We start from the raw sequence: 26,142 nt of genomic DNA, 5'->3' as shown, positions 1-26,142 counted from the left end.
TGAAATCTGTACTGCTGAGAGCTTCATACTGTAAATCCCATTAATAAGAGACACACTTGGGGGGTGCAGCTCACAGCACTTTACCTCAGATAGAGAGGGGGGGAGAGAGAGAGAGAAAGTGCTGTGTCAGGTATGGGAAAAGCGTTCAATAAGGGTGCAGTCCTTCCCGGCGTTGACAGGCTGTGGTCTCACCACAGGAAGAATGGGGGAGGGGGGGACGGGAGAGACGGGGAAGGGAGGGGAAGACGGGAGAGGGAGGAGGAGATGATAGAGACAGGGGAGAGGGAGGAGGAGACGATAGAGACAGGGGAGAGGGAGGAGGAGACGATAGAGACAGGGGAGAGGGAGGAGGAGACGAAAGAGACAGGGGAGGGAGAGACGAAAGAGACGGGAGAGGGAAGGGGAGACGAAAGAGACGGGAGAGGGAAGGGGAGACGAAAGAGACCGGAGAGAGGGAGAGACGAAAGAGACGGGAGAGGGAAGGGGAGACGAAAGAGACGGGAGAGGGAGAGACGAAAGAGACGGGAGAGGGAAGGGGAGACGAAAGAGACAGGGGAGGGAGAGACGAAAGAGACGGGAGAGGGAGAGACGAAAGATACGGGAGAGGGAAGGGGAGACGAAAAAGACAGGGGAGGGAGAGACGAAAGAGACAGGGAGAGGGAAGGGGAGACGAAAGAGACAGGGGAGAGGGAGACGAAAGAGACAGGGGAGGGAGAGACGAAAGAGACGGGAGAGGGAGGGGGAGACGAAAGAGACAGGGGAGGGAGAGACGAAAGATACGGGAGAGGGAAGGGGAGACGAAAGAGACGGGAGAGGGAGAGATGAAAGAGACGGGAGAGGGAAGGGGAGACGAAAGGGACAGGGGAGGGAGAGACGAAAGAGACAGGGGAGGGAGAAGGAGAGCAGAGGGGTGACATTTGGGATGCAGACTGTACAGACTGAGGTAAATATGAAGTCCAGGGGTACATAGGAAGTCTCCTTTACACCACAGCTGGCTGGCAATGTCAAAGTCAGGAACACAGTACGGTCACGGTGATAGAAGGTCGGAGGGCAACATGTTTGACCTTCTGGGTGTGTTTAAACGGTGTCACCCAGATGCAGGAAACAGGAGGAGAGGAGTAGCCCTGCAGAAGATGACAGGACGTCCATTTAATAAGGCTGGACTCTTTCAACACCTGCTTAAGCCCTCTGACAGTGAACTTCTTACATCCACGTTGGGTTGACAGGGTTTATCTGACGTTGGGTTCATCTGACGTTGGGTTTGACAGGGTTTATCTGACGTTGGGTTGACAGGGTTTATATGACGTTGGGTTGACAGGGTTTATCTGACGTTGGGTTGACAGGGTTTATCTGACGTTGGGTTGACAGGGTTCATCTGACGTTGGGTTTGACAGGGTTTATCTGACGTTGGGTTTGACAGGGTTTATCTGACGTTGGGTTGACAGGGTTCATCTGACGTTGGGTTGACAGGGTTTATCTGACGTTGGGTTTGACAGGGTTCATCTGACGTTGGGTTGACAGGGTTCATCTGACGTTGGTTTGACAGGGTTCATATGACGTTGGGTTTGACAGGGTTCATATGACGTTGGGTTGACAGGGTTTATCTGACGTTGGGTTTAACAGGGTTTATCTGACGTTGGGTTTGACAGGGTTTATCTGACGTTGGGTTTAACAGGGTTTATCTGACGTTGGGTTTGACAGGGTTTATCTGACGTTGGGTTTGATAGGGGTTGATCATTATTTTCTGATCATTTTGAACCTAAGGAGACAGGACTGCAACAGGGCCAGTATACTCATGCACACTAATGATCAGAAACACTCTCTCAGTAAATCAGTTCACTCTCTTTCTGTTTTCCAGCCTGAAAACATCATGCTGTTGGATAAGAACGTGCCATTGCCAAGGATCAAACTAATCGATTTCGGACTCGCTCACAAAATCGAGGCGGGGGCAGAGTTTAAAAACATTTTTGGGACTCCTGAATTTGTGGGTAAGATTTCAGTCTTGAGACTGGCTCACATAAACATGCCATAACTAGACTACTACACATGAATATGAATTACTACATTATCAATGTCAAATCAAATCAAATGTTATTTGTCAAATACGCCGAATACAACAGGTGTAGTAGACCTTACAGTGAAATGCTGAATACAACAGGTGTAGTAGACCTCACAGTGAAATGCTGAATACAACAGGTGTAGTAGACCTTACAGTGAAATGCTGAATACAACAGGTGTAGTAGACCTTACAGTGAAATGCTGAATACAACAGGTGTAGTAGACCTCACAGTGAAATGCTGAATACAACAGGTGTAGTAGACCTCACAGTGAAATGTTTACTTACAAGCCCTTAACCAACAAGAAATAGTTCAAGAAATAGAGTTAAGATATTTACTCAATAAACTAAAGTGAAAAATACAATAAAATTTAAAAAAAGTAACACAATAAAATAACAATACCGAGGCTATATACTGACGTGAGTGATACAGGGCTGTAATAGTTTAGGCAGGTTACCTTCACAGGGACTATGGTGGTCTGCTTGACCCATGTACAGTTCCAGTCTAAAGGTTGGACACACCGACTCATTCAAGGGTTTTCCTTTATTTTTTACAATTTTCTACATTGTAGAATAATAGTGAAGACATCAAAACTATGAATTAACACGTGTGAAATCATTTAGTAACCAAAAAAGTGTTTCAAAAAAAAATCCTAATATTTTTTATATTTTAGATTCTTCAAAGTAGCTACCCTTTGCCTTGATTACAGCTTTGTAGACTCTTGGCATTCTCTCAACCAGCTCGTCTGTTTCAGCCCCAGAGATAGTGAACTACGAACCACTGGGACTGGAGGCAGATATGTGGAGTATAGGAGTCATCACCTACATCCTGTGAGTTTAGGTTCATCACAACATTAAGCATGAACCACACTGTACATGAACCCTTCTTAGGGAGTTCATCACGACATTAAACATGAACCACCCTGTACATGAACCCTTCTTAGGGAGGTTAACACGACATTAAACATGAACCACACTGTACATGAACCCTTCTTAGGGAGTTCATCACGACATTAAACATGAACCACACTGTACATGAACCCTTCTTAGGGAGTTCAACACGACATTAAACATGAACCACCCTGTACATGAACCCTTCTTAGGGAGTTACAACACGACATTAAACATGAACCACCCTGTACATGAACCCTTCTTAGGGAGTTCATCACGACATTAAACATGAACCACACTGTACATGAACCCTTCTTAGGGAGTTCAACACGACATTAAACATGAACCACACTGTACATGAACCCTTCTTAGGGAGGTTAACACGACATTAAACATGAACCACCCTGTACATGAACCCTTCTTAGGGAGGTTAACACGACATTAAACATGAACCACACTGTACATGAACCCTTCTTAGGGAGTTACAACACGACATTAAACATGAACCACCCTGTACATGAACCCTTCTTAGGGAGGTTAACACGACATTAAACATGAACCACCCTGTACATGAACCCTTCTTAGGGAGGTTAACACGACATTAAACATGAACCACACTGTACATGAACCCTTCTTAGGGAGTTCAACACGACATTAAACATGAACCACCCTGTACATGAACCCTTCTTAGGGAGTTTAACACGACATTAAGCATGTTTTAACATCACGGTACACAACAGACATAAATGAAACATACATGTAACTGTAAGGGGTGCGTAACTGGTGGCAGGGAAGTCAGACGCAGGAGAGCAGAACTTGGTAAATAGCCGGAGCAGTTTAATAGTAAAACCAACGGCATGAGAAAATACAAAATATGGGCACAATAACCCGACGCGCACCAGTCAAACATAATGTGCACAAGCACTTACAATAAACAATACCACACAAAGACATGGGGGGAACAGAGGGTTAAATACACAACATTTAATGAGGGAATGAAAACCAGGTGTGTGGGAAAACAAGACAAAACAAATGGAAAATGAACAATGGATCGGCGATGGCTAGAAGACCGGCGATGGCTAGAAGACCGGCGACGTCGACCGCCGAACACCGCCCGAACAAGGAGAGGCATCGACATCGGCAGAAGTCGTGACAGTAACAGGGATGGTGTAGGTGAATACATACAATGTTCCTAACGCTCCTCCTGTTCTGGCCTTGTTGTTGTTGTGTTCCAGGCTGAGTGGAGCGTCTCCCTTCCTGGGAGAGACTAAACAGGACACGCTGGCCAACATCTCAGCCATGAACTACGAGTTTGACGAGGAGTTCTTCTGTAGAACCAGTGAACTGGCCAAAAGCTTCATACGGCAGCTACTGGAGAGGGACAAGATGTGAGTTGGAGGGGTCAGAGGTCAGAGTTGATGTGGAGAGCGATAACCGGTTAGGAGTGAGTTTGACGAGGACTTCTTCTGCAGAACCAGCAAGCTGGCTAATATGACAGCTGAGGAGGGGTCAGGGGTTAGGAGTCAGGGTCAGCTGGCTAATATGACAACTACTGGAGAGAGACAAGATGTAAGGAGGGGTTAGAGGTCAGGGGTTAGGGGTCAGGGTCAGCTGGCTAATAACTTCATATGACAGCTACTGGAGAGAGACAAGATGTAAGGAGGGATTAGAGGTCAGGGGTTAGGGGTCAGGGTCAGCTGGCTAATAACTTCATATAACAACTACTGGAGAGAGACTAGTTTTGAACCTGTGCCAAAATACTGTTAGACCAATAAGCTAAAGCCTAGACAATATCTATATCTACAGTGGGGCAAAAAAGTATTTAGTCAGCCACCAATTGTGCAAGTTCTCCCACTTAAAAAGATGAGAGAGGCCTGTAATTTTCATCATAGGCACACTTCAACTATGACAGACTAAATGAGAAAACAAAATCCATAAAATCACATTGTAGGATTTTTTATGAATTTATTTGCAAATTATGGTGGAAAATAAGTATTATATTTATATATATCTATAAAATATCTAACACTAGTCTTCCTGGCTCAGGGAAGGCAAATGATGTATTGTGTTTCTACATCACATTGTAGAACAGCTGTATAGAAAAATGTGATGCTACATATTTACACACTTTTGAGACCATGCGGTTTGTTTACGTCACTCTGCATGACTCTACACGGTACACACTCTCTTGATGACAGTAACGCTGAATGATCTGTGTACAAGGTCAAAACAGACGACACTGTCACAGTCTAAAATCAAGTTCCTTACATCCTCTTGTTCTGTCTGGTCCCCCTTGTTAAATAAATATTTTTTCTCCTCCATCTACACACAATACCCCATAATGACATCACAATACCCCATAATGATATCACAATACCCCATAATGACATCACAATACCCCATAATGACAAAGTGAAAACAGGTTTTTGTAATTTACATAAGCATTCAGACCCCTATGAGGCTCAAAATTGATCTCAGGTGCATCCTGTTACCATTGATTACCCTTGAGATGTTTCTACAACTTGATTTGAGTCCACCTGTGGTAAATTCAATTGATTGGACATGATTTGGAAAGGCACACACCTGTCTATATAAGGTCCCACAGTTGACAGTGCATGTCAGAACAAAAACCAAGCAATGAGGTCGAAGAAATTGTCCGTGGAGCTCTGAGACAGGATTGTGTCGAGGCACAGATCTGGGGAAGGACACCAAAATAATTCTGCAGCATTGAAGGTCCCCAAGAACAGAGTGGCCTCCATCATTCTTAAATGGAAGAAGTTTGGAACCACCAAGACTCTTCCTTAGAGCTGGCCGCCCGGCCAAACTGAGCAATCGGGGGACAAGGGCCTTGTTCATGGAGGTGACCAAGAACCCAATGGTCACTCTGACAGAGCTCCAGAGTTCCTCTGTGGAGATGGGAGAATCTTCCAGAAGGACAACCATCTCTGCAGCACTCCACCAATCAGGCCTTTATAGTAGTGGCCAGACAGAAGCACATGACAGTCCGCTTGGTGTTTGCCAAAAGGCACATAAGACTCTCAGACCATGAGAAACAAGATTCTCTGGTCTGATGAAACCAAGATTGAACTCTGAATGCTAAGCGTCACGTCTGGAAGAAACCTGGCACAATCCCTCGGTGAAGCATGGTGGTGGCAGCATCATGCTGTGGGGATGTTTTTCAGTGGCAGGGACTGGAAGACTAGTCAGGATTGAGGGAAAGATGAACAGAGCAAAGTACAGAGCGATCCCTGATGAAAACCTGCTCCAGGTTTTCCAGAGCACTCCAGAGTGACTATAAGCATGACTATAATGACTATAAGCACACAGCCAAGACAATGCAAGAGTGGCTTCGGGACAAGTCTCTGAATGTCCTTGACTGGCCCAGTCAGACCCCGGACTTGAACCCGATTGAACATCTCTGGAGAGACCTGAAAATAGCTGTGCAGCAACGCTCCCCATCCAACCTGACAGAGCTTGAGAGGCTCTGCAGAGAAGAATGGGAGAAACTCTCCAAACGCAGGTGTGCCAAACTTGTAGCGTCATACCCAAGAAGACTCAAGGTTGTAACCGCTGCCAAAGGTGCTTCAACAAAGTACTGAGTAAAGGGTCCGAATACTTATGTAAAATGAGATATGTCAGCCTTAAATTTTTTATAACTTTTTTCATTATGGGGTATTGTGTGTAGATTGATGAGGGGGGGAAACGATTTAATTCATGTTAGAATAAGGCTGTAACATAACAAAATGTGGAAAAGTCAAGAGGTCTGAATACTTTCCTATTGCAGTGTAAACATGTTTGTCTTCCAGGAAGAGATTAACTATTCAAGACGCCCTCAACCATCCCTGGATCAAGGTATTTCACTGTCACATGAAAACAGCATCACGATTGACAGGTTGATGTCAAGACATGCATGTCGTTTTCTATTGTGACATAACTTGTCTCGAGGCTTCTTCCTGTATTTTATAGTTTGCATAACCGCCTCCTAATTAGACTGTGACGTGTACTGTTCAGGCAGAAAAGGGATTTGTTCCTTGTTTGTACGTTTTTTACATACTTGGTTTCTGACCATGTAATGCATGTTAAGCTGTTATGGACTGCACCCCCCGTCAGACAATGTAAAATATATAGTGGCCTGGACTGCACCTTCACTCAGACATTGTAAACTATATAGTGGCCTGGACTGCACCTTCCACTCAGACAATGTAAACTATATAGTGGCCTGGACTGCACCTTCCACTCAGACAATGTCAAATATATAGTGGCCTGGACTGCACCTCCCACTCAGACAATGTAAAATATATAATGGCCTGGACTGCACCTTCCACTCAGACAATGTAAAATATATAGTGGCCTGGACTGCACCTTCCACTCAGACAATGTAAACTATATAGTGGCCTGGACTGCACCCCCGTCAGACAATGTAAAATATATAATGGCCTGGACTGCACCTTCCACTCAGACAATGTAAACTATATAGTGGCCTGGACTGGACCTCCCGTCAGACAATGTAAAATATATAATGGCCTGGACTGCACCTTCCACTCAGACAATGTAAAATATATAGTGGCCTGGACTGGACCTTCACTCAGACAATGTAAAATATATAATGGCCTGGACTGCACCTTCCACTCAGACAATGTAAAATATATAATGGCCTGGACTGGACCTTCACTCAGACAATGTAAAATATATAATGGCCTGGACTGGACCTTCCACTCAGACAATGTAAAATATATAATGGCCTGGACTGGACCTTCCACTCAGACAATGTAAAATATATAATGGCCTGGACTGGACCTTCACTCAGACAATGTAAAATATATAATGGCCTGGACTGGACCTTCACTCAGACAATGTAAAATATATAGTGGCCTGGACTGGACCTCCCGTCAGACAATGTAAAATATATAATGGCCTGGACTGCACCTTCCACTCAGACAATGTAAAATATATAATGGCCTGGACTGGACCTTCACTCAGACAATGTAAAATATATAATGGCCTGGACTGGACCTTCCACTCAGACAATGTAAAATATATAATGGCCTGGACTGCACCTTCCACTCAGACAATGTAAAATATATAGTGGCCTGGACTGCACCTTCCACTCAGACAATGTAAAATATATAGTGGCCTGGACTGCACCTTCCACTCAGACAATGTAAAATATATAGTGGCCTGGACTGCACCTTCCACTCAGACAATGTAAAATATATAGTGGCCTGGACTGCACCTTCCACTCAGACAATGTAAAATATATAATGGCCTGGACTGCACCTTCACTCAGACGATGTAAAATATATAGTGGCCTGGACTGGACCTTCCACTCAGACAATGTAAAATATATAACGGTCCCTTGTGGCTCAGTTGGTAGAGCATGGCGCTTGCAACGCCAGGGTTGTGGGTTCAATTCCCACGGGGGGACCAGGGTTCAATTCCCACGGGGGGACCAGGATGAATATGTATGAACTTTCCAATTTGTAAGTCGCTCTGGATAAGAGCGTCTGCTAAATGACTTAAATGTGTTGTCTGTTGGGTAATATATAACTAACCATGTCACCTGGAGTGTTGTCTGTTGGGTAATATATAACTAACCATGTCACCTGGAGTGTTGTCTGTTGGGTAATATATAACTACATTTACATTTAAGTCATTTAGCAGACGCTCTTATCCAGAGCGACTTACAAATTGGTGCATTCACCTCATGATATCCAGTGGAACAACCACTTTACAATAGTGCATCTAACTCTTTAAGGGGGGGGGGGGGGGGGGGGGGTTAGAAGGATGACTTTATCCTATCCTAGGTATTCCTTGAAGAGGTGGGGTTTCAGGCGTCTCCGGAAGGTGGTGATTGACTCCGCTGACCTGGCGTCGTGAGGGAGTTTGTTCCACCATTGGGGTGCCAGAGCAGCGAACAGTTTTGACTGGGCTGAGCGGGAACTGTACTTCCTCAGAGGTAGGGAGGCGAGCAGGCCAGAGGTGGATGAACGCAGTGCCCTTGTTTGGGTGTAGGGCCTGATCAGAGCCTGAAGGTACGGAGGTGCCGTTCCCCTCACAGCTCCGTAGGCAAGCACCATGGTCTTGTAGCGGATGCGAGCTTCAACTGGAAGCCAGTGGAGAGAGCGGAGGAGCGGGGTGACGTGGGAGAACTTGGGAAGGTTGAACACCAGACGGGCTGCGGCGTTCTGGATGAGTTGTAGGGGTTTAATGGCACAGGCAGGGAGCCCAGCCAACAGCGAGTTGCAGTAATCCAGACGGGAGATGACAAGTGCCTGGATTAGGACCTGCGCCGCTTCCTGTGTGAGGCAGGGTCGTACTCTGCGAATGTTGTAGAGCATGAACCTACAGGAACGGGTCACCGCCTTGATGTTGGTTGAGAACGACAGGGTGTTGTCCAGGATCACGCCAAGGTTCTTAGCACTCTGGGAGGAGGACACAATGGAGTTGTCAACCGTGATGGCGAGATCATGGAACGGGCAGTCCTTCCCCGGGAGGAAGAGCAGCTCCGTCTTGCCGAGGTTCAGCTTGAGGTGGTGATCCGTCATCCACACTGATATGTCTGCCAGACATGCAGAGATGCGATTCGCCACCTGGTTATCAGAAGGGGGAAAGGAGAAGATTAATTGTGTGTCGTCTGCATAGCAATGATAGGAGAGACCATGTGAGGATATGACAGAGCCAAGTGACTTGGTGTATAGCGAGAATAGGAGAGGGCCTAGAACAGAGCCCTGGGGGACACCAGTGGTGAGAGCACGTGGTGCGGAGACAGATTCTCGCCACGCCACCTGGTAGGAGCGACCTGTCAGGTAGGACGCAATCCAAGCGTGAGCCGCGCCGGAGATGCCCAGCTCGGAGAGGGTGGAGAGGAGGATCTGATGGTTCACAGTGTCAAAGGCAGCCGATAGGTCTAGAAGGATGAGAGCAGAGGAGAGAGAGTTAGCTTTAGCAGTGCGGAGCGCCTCCGTGACACAGAGAAGAGCAGTCTCAGTTGAATGACTAGTCTTGAAACCTGACTGATTTGGATCAAGAAGGTCATTCTGAGAGAGATAGCAGGAGAGCTGGCCAAGGACGGCACGTTCAAGAGTTTTGGAGAGAAAAGAAAGAAGGGATACTGGTCTGTAGTTGTTGACATCGGAGGGATCGAGTGTAGGTTTTTTCAGAAGGGGTGCAACTCTCGCTCTCTTGAAGACGGAAGGGACGTAGCCAGCGGTCAAGGATGAGTTGATGAGCGAGGTGAGGTAAGGGAGAAGGTCTCCGGAAATGGTCTGGAGAAGAGAGGAGGGGATAGGGTCAAGCGGGCAGGTTGTTGGGCGGCCGGCCGTCACAAGACGCGAGATTTCATCTGGAGAGAGAGGGGAGAAAGAAGAGGTCAAAGCACAGGGTAGGGCAGTGTGAGCAGAACCAGCGGTGTCGTTTGACTTAGCAAACGAGGATCGGATGTCGTCGACCTTCTTTTCAAAATGGTTGACGAAGTCATCCGCAGAGAGGGAGGAGGGGGGAGGAGGGGGAGGAGGATTCAGGAGGGAGGAGAAGGTGGCAAAGAGCTTCCTAGGGTTAGAGGCAGATGCTTGGAATTTAGAGTGGTAGAAAGTGGCTTTAGCAGCAGAGACAGAAGAGGAGAATGTAGAGAGGAGGGAGTGAAAGGATGCCAGGTCCGCAGGGAGGCGAGTTTTCCTCCATTTCCGCTCGGCTGCCCGGAGCCCTGTTCTGTGAGCTCGCAATGAGTCGTTGAGCCACGGAGCAGGAGGGGAGGACCGAGCCGGCCTGGAGGATAGGGGACATAGAGAGTCAAAGGATGCAGAAAGGGAGGAGAGGAGGGTTGAGGAGGCAGAATCAGGAGATAGGTTGGAGAAGGTTTGAGCAGAGGGAAGAGATGATAGGATGGAAGAGGAGAGAGTAGCGGGGGAGAGAGAGCGAAGGTTGGGACGGCGCGATACCATCCGAGTAGGGGCAGTGTGGGAAGTGTTGGATGAGAGCGAGAGGGAAAAGGATACAAGGTAGTGGTCGGAGACTTGGAGGGGAGTTGCAATGAGATTAGTGGAATTACAGCATCTAGTAAAGATGAGGTCAAGCGTATTGCCTGCCTTGTGAGTAGGGGGGGAAGGTGAGAGGGTGAGGTCAAAAGAGGAGAGGAGTGGAAAGAAGGAGGCAGAGAGGAATGAGTCAAAGGTAGACGTGGGGAGGTTAAAGTCACCCAGACTAACCATGTCACCTGGAGTGTTGCCTGTTGGGTAATATATAACTAACCATGTCACCTGGAGTGTTGTCTGTTGGGTAATATATAACCAACCATGTCACCTGGAGTGTTGCCTGTTGGGTAATATATAACTAACCATGTCACCTGGAGTGTTGCCTGTGGTTTGGTAATGGACGCATCTCACCACTGGCTTATATTCCATTGCTGTACAGAACATCATCAATGCATGGCATGCAGTGCCAGTAAGTGACTTCCAGCTCAGTAACCCTCTGTCTATCGTCCTCATCTCTTGTGTCTGAAGTCTAATGAGTACAAGGACGAGACTCCCAGCACCAAGACGCCGGACCAAACCAAGACCCCCAAGAAGCGCGAGCGCCGCCAGCTGAAGACCAAACGTCTCAAGGAGTACACCATGAAATCTCACTCCTCCATGCCCCCCAACAACACCTATGTCAACTTCGAACGCTTCGCCCAGGTAGTGGAGGACATCAGCCAGATGGAGGGCTCCTTCTCTAGGCTAGCCTCGACCCACGACTCCCTGCAGGAGGACATCGACGCCTTGGTCTCCGTCTACAACCACAAGGAGTCCTGGTACAAGGAGGAGAGCGAGGGGGTCCGTCACCAGCTGTCTCAGATCCGCTATGAGTTCCGTAAAGTGGAGGCGATGAAGAGAAGCCTGCAGGATGAGATGAAGGTGGTGGATGTTAGCGTCAGTGACGTCAGCGCCCGCTACCAGGAGAGGAAGAGCCGCTTTGACGCCCTGAGACAGGAGCTGAGCGACGACCTGAAGTGGGTTCAGGACGTGGTGGGGTCGTTAGGGGTCACGGACGGGGTCACGGACGGGGTCGGTGGGGTCGGAGGAGGGGGGTACCTCAACTGTAACTTCTCCACTGTGTTTAATAATGACGTGAATGAGGCACTGAAGGAAATGCTTAACAGAAGCTGTGGAGGAGATCTGCTGTCTGGGATCAGCCTGAACCTCACTGAGTCTGGACTGAAGAGATAGTATGGTATAGTACCGTAGAGTATAGTATAGTATAGTATAGTATAGTATAGTACAATAGAGAATCAACCTGGACCGACTGAGTCTGGACTGAAGAGATAGTATAGATCTGCTGTCTGGGATTAGCCTGCAGTAGAGTACAGTATCAACCTGGACCTGACTGAGTCTGGACAGTAGAGATAACAGCAGTTACAGTAGAGTATCAACCTGGACCTGACTGAGTCTGGACAGTAGAGATAACAGCAGTTACAGTAGAGTATCAACCTGGACCTGACTGAGTCTGGACAGTAGAGATAACAGCAGTTACAGTAGAGTACAGTATCAACCTGGACCTGACTGAGTCTGGACAGTAGAGATAACAGCAGTTACAGTAGAGTACCAACCTGGACCTGACTGAGTCTGGACAGTAGAGATAACAGCAGTTACAGTAGAGTACCAACCTGGACCTGACTGAGTCTGGACAGTAGACATAACAGCAGTTACAGTAGAGTACAGTATCAACCTGGACCTGACTGAGTCTGGACAGTAGAGATAACAGCAGTTACAGTAGAGTATCAACCTGGACCTGACTGAGTCTGGACAGTAGAGATAACAGCAGTTACAGTAGAGTATCAACCTGGACCTGACTGAGTCTGGACAGTAGAGATAACAGCAGTTACAGTAGAGTATCAACCTGGACCTGACTGAGTCTGGACAGTAGAGATAACAGCAGTTACAGTAGAGTACCAACCTGGACCTGACTGAGTCTGGACAGTAGAGATAACAGCAGTTACAGTAGAGTACCAACCTGGACCTGACTGAGTCTGGACAGTAGAGATAACAGCAGTTACAGTAGAGTATCAACCTGGACCTGACTGAGTCTGGACAGTAGAGATAACAGCAGTTACAGTAGAGTATCAACCTGGACCTGACTGAGTCTGGACAGCAGACATAACAGCAGTTACAGTAGAGTACAGTATCAACCTGCACCTGACTGAGTCTGGACAGTAGAGATAACAGCAGTTACAGTAGAGTATCATTATGGACCTGACTGAGTCTGGACAGTAGAGATAACAGCAGTTACAGTAGAGTATCAACCTGGACCTGACTGAGTCTGGACAGTAGAGATAACAGCAGTTACAGTAGAGTATCATTATGGACCTGACTGAGTCTGGACAGTAGAGATAACAGCAGTTACAGTAGAGTATCATTCTGGACCTGACTGAGTCTGGACAGTAGAGATAACAGCAGTTACAGTAGAGTATCAACCTGGACCTGACTGAGTCTGGACAGTAGAGATAACAGCAGTTACAGTAGAGTATCAACCTGGACCTGACTGAGTCTGGACAGTAGAGATAACAGCAGTTACAGTAGAGTATCAACCTGGACCTGACTGAGTCTGGACAGTAGAGATAACAGCAGTTACAGTAGAGTATCAACCTGGACCTGACTGAGTCTGGACAGTAGAGATAACAGCAGTTACAGTAGAGTATCAACCTGGATCTGACTGAGTCTGGACAGTAGAGATAACAGCAGTTACAGTAGAGTACCAACCTGGACCTGACTGAGTCTGGACAGTAGAGATAACAGCAGTTACAGTAGAGTACCAACCTGGACCTGACTGAGTCTGGACAGTAGAGATAACAGCAGTTACAGTAGAGTATCAACCTGGACCTGACTGAGTCTGGACAGTAGAGATAACAGCAGTTACAGTAGAGTACCAACCTGGACCTGACTGAGTCTGGACAGTAGAGATAACAGCAGTTACAGTAGAGTATCAACCTGGACCTGACTGAGTCTGGACAGTAGAGATAACAGCAGTTACAGTAGAGTATCAACCTGGACCTGACTGAGTCTGGACAGTAGAGATAACAGCAGTTACAGTAGAGTACCAACCTGGACCTGACTGAGTCTGGACAGTAGAGATAACAGCAGTTACAGTAGAGTATCAACCTGGACCTGACTGAGTCTGGACAGTAGAGATAACAGCAGTTACAGTAGAGTATCAACCTGGACCTGACTGAGTCTGGACAGTAGAGATAACAGCAGTTACAGTAGAGTATCAACCTGGACCTGACTGAGTCTGGACAGTAGAGATAACAGCAGTTACAGTAGAGTATCAACCTGGACCTGACTGAGTCTGGACAGTAGAGATAACAGCAGTTACAGTAGAGTACCAACCTGGACCTGACTGAGTCTGGACAGTAGAGATAACAGCAGTTACAGTAGAGTATCAACCTGGACCTGACTGAGTCTGGACAGTAGAGATAACAGCAGTTACAGTAGAGTATCAACCTGGACCTGACTGAGTCTGGACAGTAGAGATAACAGCAGTTACAGTAGAGTACCAACCTGGACCTGACTGAGTCTGGACAGTAGAGATAACAGCAGTTACAGTAGAGTATCAACCTGGACCTGACTGAGTCTGGACAGTAGAGATAACAGCAGTTACAGTAGAGTATCAACCTGGACCTGACTGAGTCTGGACAGTAGAGATAACAGCAGTTACAGTAGAGTATCAACCTGGACCTGACTGAGTCTGGACAGTAGAGATAACAGCAGTTACAGTAGAGTATCAACCTGGACCTGACTGAGTCTGGACAGTAGAGATAACAGCAGTTACAGTAGAGTATCAACCTGGACCTGACTGAGTCTGGACAGTAGAGATAACAGCAGTTACAGTAGAGTATCAACCTGGACCTGACTGAGTCTGGACAGTAGAGATAACAGCAGTTACAGTAGAGTATCAACCTGGACCTGACTGAGTCTGGACAGTAGAGATAACAGCAGTTACAGTAGAGTATCAACCTGGACCTGACTGAGTCTGGACAGTAGAGATAACAGCAGTTACAGTAGAGTATCAACCTGGACCTGACTGAGTCTGGACAGTAGAGATAACAGCAGTTACAGTAGAGTATCAACCTGGACCTGACTGAGTCTGGACAGTAGAGATAACAGCAGTTACAGTAGAGTACAGTATCAACCTGGACCTGACTGAGTCTGGACAGTAGAGATAACAGCAGTTACAGTAGAGTATCAACCTGGACCTGACTGAGTCTGGACAGCAGACATAACAGCAGTTACAGTAGAGTACAGTATCAACCTGCACCTGACTGAGTCTGGACAGTAGAGATAACAGCAGTTACAGTAGAGTATCATTATGGACCTGACTGAGTCTGGACAGTAGAGATAACAGCAGTTACAGTAGAGTATCAACCTGGACCTGACTGAGTCTGGACAGTAGAGATAACAGCAGTTACAGTAGAGTATCATTATGGACCTGACTGAGTCTGGACAGTAGAGATAACAGCAGTTACAGTAGAGTATCATTCTGGACCTGACTGAGTCTGGACAGTAGAGATAACAGCAGTTACAGTAGAGTATCAACCTGGACCTGACTGAGTCTGGACAGTAGAGATAACAGCAGTTACAGTAGAGTATCAACCTGGACCTGACTGAGTCTGGACAGTAGAGATAACAGCAGTTACAGTAGAGTATCAACCTGGACCTGACTGAGTCTGGACAGTAGAGATAACAGCAGTTACAGTAGAGTATCAACCTGGACCTGACTGAGTCTGGACAGTAGAGATAACAGCAGTTACAGTAGAGTATCAACCTGGATCTGACTGAGTCTGGACAGTAGAGATAACAGCAGTTACAGTAGAGTACCAACCTGGACCTGACTGAGTCTGGACAGTAGAGATAACAGCAGTTACAGTAGAGTACCAACCTGGACCTGACTGAGTCTGGACAGTAGAGATAACAGCAGTTACAGTAGAGTATCAACCTGGACCTGACTGAGTCTGGACAGTAGAGATAACAGCAGTTACAGTAGAGTACCAACCTGGACCTGACTGAGTCTGGACAGTAGAGATAACAGCAGTTACAGTAGAGTATCAACCTGGACCTGACTGAGTCTGGACAGTAGAGATAACAGCAGTTACAGTAGAGTATCAACCTGGACCTGACTGAGTCTGGACAGTAGAGATAACAGCAGTTACAGTAGAGTACCAACCTGGACCTGACTGAGTCTGGACAGTAGAGATAACAGCAGTTACAGTAGAGTATCAACCTGGACCTGACTGAGTCTGGACAGTAGAGATAACAGCAGTTACAGTAGAGTATCAACCTGGACCTGACTGAGTCTGGACAGTAGAGATAACAGCAGTTACAGTAGAGTATCAACCTGGACCTGACTGAGTCTGGACAGTAGAGATAACAGCAGTTACAGTAGAGTATCAACCTGGACCTGACTGAGTCTGGACAGTAGAGATAACAGCAGTTACAGTAGAGTACCAACCTGGACCTGACTGAGTCTGGACAGTAGAGATAACAGCAGTTACAGTAGAGTATCAACCTGGACCTGACTGAGTCTGGACAGTAGAGATAACAGCAGTTACAGTAGAGTATCAACCTGGACCTGACTGAGTCTGGACAGTAGAGATAACAGCAGTTACAGTAGAGTACCAACCTGGACCTGACTGAGTCTGGACAGTAGAGATAACAGCAGTTACAGTAGAGTATCAACCTGGACCTGACTGAGTCTGGACAGTAGAGATAACAGCAGTTACAGTAGAGTATCAACCTGGACCTGACTGAGTCTGGACAGTAGAGATAACAGCAGTTACAGTAGAGTATCAACCTGGACCTGACTGAGTCTGGACAGTAGAGATAACAGCAGTTACAGTAGAGTATCAACCTGGACCTGACTGAGTCTGGACAGTAGAGATAACAGCAGTTACAGTAGAGTATCAACCTGGACCTGACTGAGTCTGGACAGTAGAGATAACAGCAGTTACAGTAGAGTATCAACCTGGACCTGACTGAGTCTGGACAGTAGAGATAACAGCAGTTACAGTAGAGTATCAACCTGGACCTGACTGAGTCTGGACAGTAGAGATAACAGCAGTTACAGTAGAGTATCAACCTGGACCTGACTGAGTCTGGACAGTAGAGATAACAGCAGTTACAGTAGAGTATCAACCTGGACCTGACTGAGTCTGGACAGTAGAGATAACAGCAGTTACAGTAGAGTATCAACCTGGACCTGACTGAGTCTGGACAGTAGAGATAACAGCAGTTACAGTAGAGTACAGTATCAACCTGGACCTGACTGAGTCTGGACAGTAGAGATAACAGCAGTTACAGTAGAGTATCAACCTGGACCTGACTGAGTCTGGACAGTAGAGATAACAGCAGTTACAGTAGAGTATCAACCTGGACCTGACTGAGTCTGGACAGTAGAGATAACAGCAGTTACAGTAGAGTATCAACCTGGACCTGACTGAGTCTGGACAGTAGAGATAACAGCAGTTACAGTAGAGTATCAACCTGGACCTGACTGAGTCTGGACAGTAGAGATAACAGCAGTTACAGTAGAGTATCAACCTGGACCTGACTGAGTCTGGACAGTAGAGATAACAGCAGTTACAGTAGAGTACAGTATCAACCTGGACCTGACTGAGTCTGGACAGTAGAGATAACAGCAGTTACAGTAGAGTATCAACCTGGACCTGACTGAGTCTGGACAGTAGAGATAACAGCAGTTACAGTAGAGTATCAACCTGGACCTGACTGAGTCTGGACAGTAGAGATAACAGCAGTTACAGTAGAGTATCAACCTGGACCTGACTGAGTCTGGACAGTAGAGATAACAGCAGTTACAGTAGAGTATCAACCTGGACCTGACTGAGTCTGGACAGTAGAGATAACAGCAGTTACAGTAGAGTATCAACCTGGACCTGACTGAGTCTGGACAGTAGAGATAACAGCAGTTACAGTAGAGTACCAACCTGGACCTGACTGAGTCTGGACAGTAGAGATAACAGCAGTTACAGTAGAGTATCAACCTGGATCTGACTGAGTCTGGACAGTAGAGATAACAGCAGTTACAGTAGAGTACCAACCTGGACCTGACTGAGTCTGGACAGTAGAGATAACAGCAGTTACAGTAGCCCAGAGTCAGTAGCCGAAACAGGAAGTAGAGGACACTGGAAGTCATCTCTGTGGAATATTATATCTTTAGTTTGTTCTCCTTGTGATACGTTAGTAGTATTGTTGTGATTAGCTCAAATAAAAAGTCAAAGTATTTACAATGCTTCTTTTTGTGTTTTACAAAGAATGATGTAAGAGGCTTGATAGGTTTTGAGGTTTTATATTTAAAGTCTGCAACTTTTAAGAGGCTTGTTTGTTTTTCATAGTTCAAAGCCAACTGTTGATAGAGGATGTTGATAGAGGATTGATAATGAGTAGATATCATTACTGACATTAGTCCTACCTTCTCAGATTGAAGTATGTTGATAGAGGATGTTGATAGAGGATTGATAATGAGTAGATATCATTACTGACATTAGTCCGACCTTCTCAGATTGAAGTATGTTGATAGAGGATGTTGATAGAGGATTGATAATGAGTAGATATCATTACTGACATTAGTCCGACCTTCTCAGATTGAAGTATGTTGATAGAGGATTGATAATGAGTAGATATCATTACTGACATTAGTCCGACCTTCTCAGATTGAAGTATGTTGATAGTGTTATTGTTGTGTATTTTAGATGCTTGTACCTTCCTGATCTAAACCCACTGAACCTGATAAAGATCTTATCGATTGAAATGTCCTAGTCTGGTCCTTGTAGTCCTAGTCTGGTCCTTTTAGACCTAGTCTGGTCCCTTTTAGTCCTAGTCTGGTCCCTTTTAGTCCTAGTCTGGTCCTTTTAGTCCTAGTCTGGTCCCTTTTAGTCCTAGTCTGGTCCCTTTTAGTCCTAGTCTGGTCCTTTTAGTCCTAGTCTGGTCCTTGTAGTCCTAGTCTGGTCCTTTTAGACCTAGTCTGGTCCCTTTTAGTCCTAGTCTGGTCCCTTTTAGTCCTAGTCTGGTCCTTTTAGTCCTAGTCTGGTCCCTTTTAGTCCTAGTCTGGTCCCTTTTAGTCCTAGTCTGGTCCTTTTAGTCCTAGTCTGGTCCCTTTTAGTCCTAGTCTGGTCCTTTTAGTCCTAGTCTGGTCCCTTTTAGTCCTAGTCTGGTCCTTTTAGTCCTAGTCTGGTCCCTTTAATCCTAGTCTGGTCCCTTTTAGTCCTAGTCTGGTCCTTTTAGTCCTAGTCTGGTCCCTTTTAGTCCTAGTCTGGTCCCTTTAATCCTAGTCTGGTCCCTTTTAGTCCTAGTCTGGTCCTTTTAGTCCTAGTCTGGTCCCTTTTAGTCCTAGTCTGGTCCCTTTTAGTCCTAGTCTGGTCCCTTTTAGTCCTAGTCTGGTCCTTTTAGTCCTAGTCTGGTCCCTTTTAGTCCTAGTCTGGTCCCTTCTAGTCCTAGTCTGGTCCCTTTTAGTCCTAGTCTGGTCCCTTTAATCCTAGTCTGGTCCCTTTTAGTCCTAGTCTGGTCCTTTTAGTCCTAGTCTGGTCCCTTTTAGTCCTAGTCTGGTCCCTTTTAGTCCTAGTCTGGTCCTTTTAGTCCTAGTCTGGTCCTTTTAGTCCTAGTCTGGTCCCTTTTAGTCCTAGTCTGGTCCCTTTTAGTCCTAGTCTGGTCCCTTTTAGTCCTAGTCTGGTCCCTTTTAGTCCTAGTCTGGTCCCTTTAGTCCTAGTCTGGTCCCTTCTAGTCCTAGTCTGGTCCTTTTAGTCCTAGTCTGGTCCCTTTTAGTCCTAGTCTGGTCCCTTTTAGTCCTAGTCTGGGCCCCTTTTAGTCCTAGTCTGGTCCCTTTTAGTCCTAGTCTGGTCCTTTTAGTCCTAGTCTGGTCCCTTTTAGTCCTAGTCTGGTCCTTTTAGTCCTAGTCTGGTCCCTTTTAGTCCTAGTCTGGTCCCTTTTAGTCCTAGTCTGGTCCCTTTAGTCCTAGTCTGGTCCCTTTTAGTCCTAGTCTGGGTCCCTTTTAGTCCTAGTCTGGTCCCTTTTAGTCCTAGTCTGGTCCCTTTTAGTCCTAGTCTGGTCCTTTTAGTCCTAGTCTGGTCCCTTTTAGTCCTAGTCTGGTCCCTTTTAGTCCTAGTCTGGTCCTTTTAGTCCTAGTCTGGGTCCCTTTTAGTCCTAGTCTGGTCCCTTTTAGTCCTAGTCTGGTCCTTTTAGTCCTAGTCTGGTCCCTTTTAGTCCTAGTCTGGCCCTTTTAGTCCTAGTCTGGTCCCTTTTAGTCCTAGTCTGGTCCCTTTTAGTCCTAGTCTGGTCCCTTTTAGTCCTAGTCTGGCCCTTTTAGTCCTAGTCTGGTCCCTTTTAGTCCTAGTCTGGTCCCTTTTAGTCCTAGTCTGGTCCCTTTTAGTCCTAGTCTGGTCCTTTTAGTCCTAGTCTGGTCCTTTTAGTCCTAGTCTGGTTTTAGTCCTAGTCTGATCCTTTTAGTCCTAGTCTGGTCCTGATCTCTTTATAAGACTACTGTTTTAGCTCCTATGTTTGTTGTCTTTGTCATGACAGCCCAAAGGATTTTCATTCTCTCTATGTCCTGCTGTTTTCTGCTGTGGTTTAGCCGTTAAACCCAGGCCAGGCCCTGGAGCGCAGACTGTCTGTCATTAATCTGGAGAACTTCAGGAGACAGTACGCACGACGGCGATGGAAGGTACGTCCTACAGTATAAAACATCTATCATACAATATCACCAACATGCCATTAGGTCATTGATAAGTGTGTGTGTGTTGTGTGTGTGTGTGCATGCTTGTGTGTGTGTGTGTGTGTGTGTGTGTGTGTGTGTGTGTGTGTGTGTGTGTGTGTGTGTGTGTGTGTGTGTGTGTGTGTGTGTGTGTGTGTGTGTGTGTAATTATTTGTGATGTCAATAGGCCAATACATATACTGTAGTGTATCAGAACATCTCTATCAGGACAGTGTCTCTGTGTCCCTGTGTTGACTAGATGTCTATCAGGATAGTGTCTCTGTGTCGACTAGATGACTATCAGGATAGTGTCTCTGTGTCTCTGTGTTGACTAGATGTCTATCAGGATAGTGTCTCTGTGTCGACTAGATGTCTATCAGGATAGTGTCTCTGTGTCTCTGTGTTGACTAGATGTCTATCAGGATAGTGTCTCTGTGTCGACTAGATGTCTATCAGGATAGTGTCTCTGTGTCTCTGTTGACTAGATGTCTATCAGGATAGTGTCTCTGTGTCGACTAGATGTCTATCAGGATAGTGTCTCTGTGTCTCTGTGTTGACTAGATGTCTATCAGGATAGTGTCTCTGTGTTGACTAGATGACTATCAGGATACTGTCTCTGTGTCTCTGTGTCGACTAGATGTCTATCAGGACAGTGTCTCTGTGTCTCTGTGTCGACTAGATGTCTATCAGGATAGTGTCTCAGTGTCTCTGTGTCTCTGTGTCTCTGTGTTGACTAGATGTCTATCAGGATAGTGTCTCTGTGTTGACTAGATGTCTATCAGGATAGTGTCTCTGTGTTGACTAGATGTCTATCAGGATAGTGTCTCTGTGTCGACTAGATGTCTATCAGGACAGTGGCTCTGTGTTGACTAGATGTCTATCAGGATAGTGTCTCTGTGTCTCTGTGTTGACTAGATGTCTATCAGGATAGTGTCTCTGTGTCGACTAGATGACTATCAGGATAGTGTCTCTGTGTTGACTAGATGTCTATCAGGATAGTGTCTCTGTGTCGACTAGATGACTATCAGGATAGTGTCTCTGTGTCGACTAGATGTCTATCAGGATAGTGTCTCTGTGTCTCTGTGTTGACTAGATGTCTATCAGGATAGTGTCTCTGTGTCTCTGTGTCGACTAGATGTCTATCAGGACAGTGTCTCTGTGTTGACTAGATGTCTATCAGGATAGTGTCTCTGTGTCGACTAGATGACTATCAGGATAGTGTCTCTGTGTCTCTGTGTTGACTAGATGACTATCAGGATAGTGTCTCTGTGTCTCTGTGTCGACTAGATGTCTATCAGGACAGTGTCTCTGTGTCGACTAGATGTCTATCAGGATAGTGTCTCTGTGTTGACTAGATGTCTATCAGGATAGTGTCTCTGTGTCGACTAGATGACTATCAGGATAGTGTCTCTGTGTTGACTAGATGTCTATCAGGATAGTGTCTCTGTGTTGACTAGATGTCTATCAGGATAGTGTCTCTGTGTCGACTAGATGACTATCAGGATAGTGTCTCTGTGTCTCTGTGTTGACTAGATGTCTATCAGGATAGTGTCCCTGTGTTGACTAGATGTCTATCAGGATAGTGTCTCTGTGTCGACTAGATGTCTATCAGGATAGTGTCTCTGTGTTGACTAGATGTCTATCAGGATAGTGTCTCTGTGTCTCTGTGTTGACTAGATGTCTATCAGGATAGTGTCTCTGTGTCGACTAGATGTCTATCAGGATAGTGTCTCTGTGTCCCTGTGTTGACTAGATGTCTATCAGGATAGTGTCTCTGTGTTGACTAGATGTCTATCAGGATAGTGTCTCTGTGTTGACTAGATGACTATCAGGATAGTGTCTCTGTGTCGACTAGATGTCTATCAGGATAGTGTCTCTGTGTCGACTAGATGACTATCAGGATAGTGTCTCTGTGTCTCTGTGTTGACTAGATGTCTATCAGGATAGTGTCTCTGTGTCGACTAGATGTCTATCAGGATAGTGTCTCTGTGTCTCTGTGTTGACTAGATGTCTATCAGGATAGTGTCTCTGTGTCGACTAGATGTCTATCAGGATAGTGTCTCTGTGTCTCTGTTGACTAGATGTCTATCAGGATAGTGTCTCTGTGTTGACTAGATGACTATCAGGATAGTGTCTCTGTGTCGACTAGATGTCTATCAGGACAGTGTCTCTGTGTCTCTGTGTCGACTAGATGTCTATCAGGATAGTGTCTCAGTGTCTCTGTGTCTCTGTGTCTCTGTGTTGACTAGATGTCTATCAGGATAGTGTCTCTGTGTTGACTAGATGTCTATCAGGATAGTGTCTCTGTGTCTCTGTGTTGACTAGATGTCTATCAGGATAGTGTCTCTGTGTCGACTAGATGTCTATCAGGATAGTGTCTCTGTGTCGACTAGATGACTATCAGGATAGTGTCTCTGTGTCGACTAGATGTCTATCAGGACAGTGTCTCTGTGTTGACTAGATGTCTATCAGGATAGTGTCTCTGTGTCTCTGTGTTGACTAAATGTCTATCAGGATAGTGTCTCTGTGTCGACTAGATGACTATCAGGATAGTGTCTCTGTGTCGACTAGATGTCTATCAGGATAGTGTCTCTGTGTCGACTAGATGACTATCAGGATAGTGTCTCTGTGTCGACTAGATGTCTATCAGGATAGTGTCTCTGTGTCTCTGTGTTGACTAGATGTCTATCAGGATAGTGTGTCTGTGTCTCTGTGTCGACTAGATGTCTATCAGGACAGTGTCTCTGTGTTGACTAGATGTCTATCAGGATAGTGTCTCTGTGTCGACTAGATGACTATCAGGATAGTGTCTCTGTGTCTCTGTGTTGACTAGATGACTATCAGGATAGTGTCTCTGTGTCTCTGTGTCGACTAGATGTCTATCAGGACAGTGTCTCTGTGTCTCTGTGTCGACTAGATGTCTATCAGGATAGTGTCTCTGTGTCGACTAGATGACTATCAGGATAGTGTCTCTGTGTTGACTAGATGTCTATCAGGATAGTGTCTCTGTGTTGACTAGATGTCTATCAGGATAGTGTCCCTGTGTTGACTAGATGTCTATCAGGATAGTGTCTCTGTGTCGACTAGATGTCTATCAGGATAGTGTCTCTGTGTTGACTAGATGTCTATCAGGATAGTGTCTCTGTGTCTCTGTGTTGACTAGATGTCTATCAGGATAGTGTCTCTGTGTAACCACCTGACCAGGATGATGAGAAGAGGGCAGGAACAACAAGAACATGACCAGGTGATGACCACACACACACACACAGTCTGTCTAACTAACCCATTAATATTACACAATCTAACTAACCCATTAATATTACACGGTCTAACTAACCCATTAATATTACACAGTCTAACTAACCCATTAATACTACACAGTCTAACTAACCCATTAATACTACACAGTCTAACTAACCCATTAATACTACACAGTCTAACTAACCCATTAATACTACACAGTCTAACTAACCCATTAATACTACACAGTCTAACTAACCCATTAATACTACACAGTCTAACTAACCCATTAATATTACACAGTCTATCTAACCCATTAATATTACACAGTCTAACTAACCCATTAATATTACACAGTCTAACTAACCCATTAATATTACACAGTCTAACTAACCCATTAATACTACACAGTCTAACTAACCCATTAATATTACACAGTCTAATTAACCCATTAATATTACACAGTCTAACTAACCCATTAATATTACACAGTCTAACTAACCCATTAATATTACACAGTCTAACTAACCCATTAATATTACACAGTCTAACTAACCCATTAATATTACACAGTCTAACTAACCCATTAATACTACACAGTCTAACTAACCCATTAATATTACACAGTCTAACTAACCCATTAATATTACACAGTCTAACTAACCCATTAATATTACACAGTCTATCTAACCCATTAATACTACACAGTCTAACTAACCCATTAATATTACACAGTCTATCTAACCCATTAATATTACACAGTCTAACTAACCCATTAATACTACACAGTCTAACTAACCCATTAATATTACACAGTCTAACTAACCCATTAATACTACACAGTCTAACTAACCCATTAATATTACACAGTCTATCTAACCCATTAATATTACACAGTCTGTCTAATGAATCATCAATCAATCAATCAATCAAATGTATTTATACAGCCCTTTTACATCAGCAGATGCCACAAAGTGCTGTACAGAAACCCAGCCTAAAACCCCAAACAGCAATGCAGGTGTAGAAGCACGGTGGCTAGGAAAAACTCCCTAGAAAGGCAGGACCCTAGGAAGAAACCTAGAGAGGAACCAGGCTCTTAGGGGTGGCCAGTCCTCTTCTGGCTGTGCCGGGTGGAGATTATAACAGAACACGGCCATTGTATTGCACAGTCGTTAATTAATATTGCACAATCTATGTCTAATTAAACCATGTAATGCTGCTGATGCCACTGATCTCTCAGCCAGTACATGGGACATGTGTGTAAACTTGTTAGTGATGGGTCAAGAAGTGATGTGCTGTTGTGTTGTTGCCCTCGGTTACGCAAACACAAATATTTTTGCGTTGTCATCGCAGCAAGATACAGAAAGTCATTCCCACTGATCTATCCATTCATACCTAGAATCCACAGTAACTAAGCAACATACTGAACGTGTCATTGTGTTTAACCACGGTCCACTCTGGAGTACAGAGATGACAGCCTACCTAACAGCTGTTCTGTTGACTATCTATTACTGGAGTCATTACAGAGAAACAGAGGTGTACCTCCTAGAAATAGACAATACTGGTTGTGTTTTCAGAGGAGCTGTGACAGCGACAACGAAGAAGAGACCAGGAAGACAAGACTACAGACCAGGAAGAGGAGTAACACTTCCTGAAGTCAACAACCAATCAAAACACCACCATTCCTCTATTCCACTTCCTGAAGTCAACAACCAATCAAAACACCACCATTCCTCCATTCCACTTCCTGAAGTTAACAACCAATCAAAACACCACTATTCCTCCATTCCACTTCCTGAAGTCAACAACCAATCAAAACACCACCATTCCTCCATTCCACTTCCTGAAGTCAACAACCAACCAAAACACCACTATTCCTCCATTCCACTTCCTGAAGTCAACAACCAATCAAAACACCACTATTCCTCCATTCCACTTCCTGAAGTCAACAACCAAGCACCATTTAAATCCAGTTAGCTGAGTATTTTTCTATGAAGTGATGGTCTTTTCTCAGTGAAAGGTCATAGACATTAAGGTTTTTTTAATGATACTTTTGTATGTTAGCTAGCTTTTTATAAATCTGTTTACAGTATAGTGGTTGTATATGGCGGGAAATATAAGAGAGAAGAATGAACCCGTTTGTGTTCTTACTGTATTTTACTGTTCTTACTGTACTTACTATTCTTACTGTATTTTACTGTACTTACTGTTCTTACTGTATTTTA

The 26,142-nt window shown here is 45.3% G+C and overlaps 1 protein-coding gene across 1 annotated transcript; it reads left to right on the top strand.

Annotated features, from left to right (window-relative positions):
• The first annotated feature begins 1,861 nt into the window (after positions 1–1,861).
• On the top strand, positions 1,862–26,142 carry LOC120057126 (death-associated protein kinase 2-like). Its single transcript, XM_039005565.1, has 7 exons — positions 1,862–1,988; positions 2,812–2,887; positions 4,183–4,335; positions 6,754–6,799; positions 20,558–20,647; positions 23,841–23,921; positions 25,495–26,142. The coding sequence occupies exons 1-7, from the start codon at positions 1,871–1,873 to the stop codon at positions 25,570–25,572; spliced, it is 642 nt and encodes a 213-aa protein (XP_038861493.1). The 5' UTR covers positions 1,862–1,870; the 3' UTR covers positions 25,573–26,142.

Source organism: Salvelinus namaycush, chromosome 1, assembly GCF_016432855.1.
Source record: "Salvelinus namaycush isolate Seneca chromosome 1, SaNama_1.0, whole genome shotgun sequence".
Lineage (NCBI taxonomy): Eukaryota > Metazoa > Chordata > Actinopteri > Salmoniformes > Salmonidae > Salvelinus > Salvelinus namaycush.
The sequence above is the reverse complement of the archived record's forward strand: the minus strand, read 5'-3'. Positions and strand labels throughout refer to the sequence as shown.

Excerpts from the sequence above, each read along its gene's own strand:
- LOC120057126 (XM_039005565.1), top strand. The coding sequence starts at position 1,871 with ATGCTGTTGGATAAGAACGTGCCATTGCCAAGGATCAAACTAATCGAT. Across the intron at positions 1,989-2,811 it reads TGGGACTCCTGAATTTGTGG|CCCCAGAGATAGTGAACTAC; the intron begins GTAAGATTTCAG and ends CGTCTGTTTCAG. Across the intron at positions 6,800-20,557 it reads TCAACCATCCCTGGATCAAG|CCGTTAAACCCAGGCCAGGC; the intron begins GTATTTCACTGT and ends GCTGTGGTTTAG.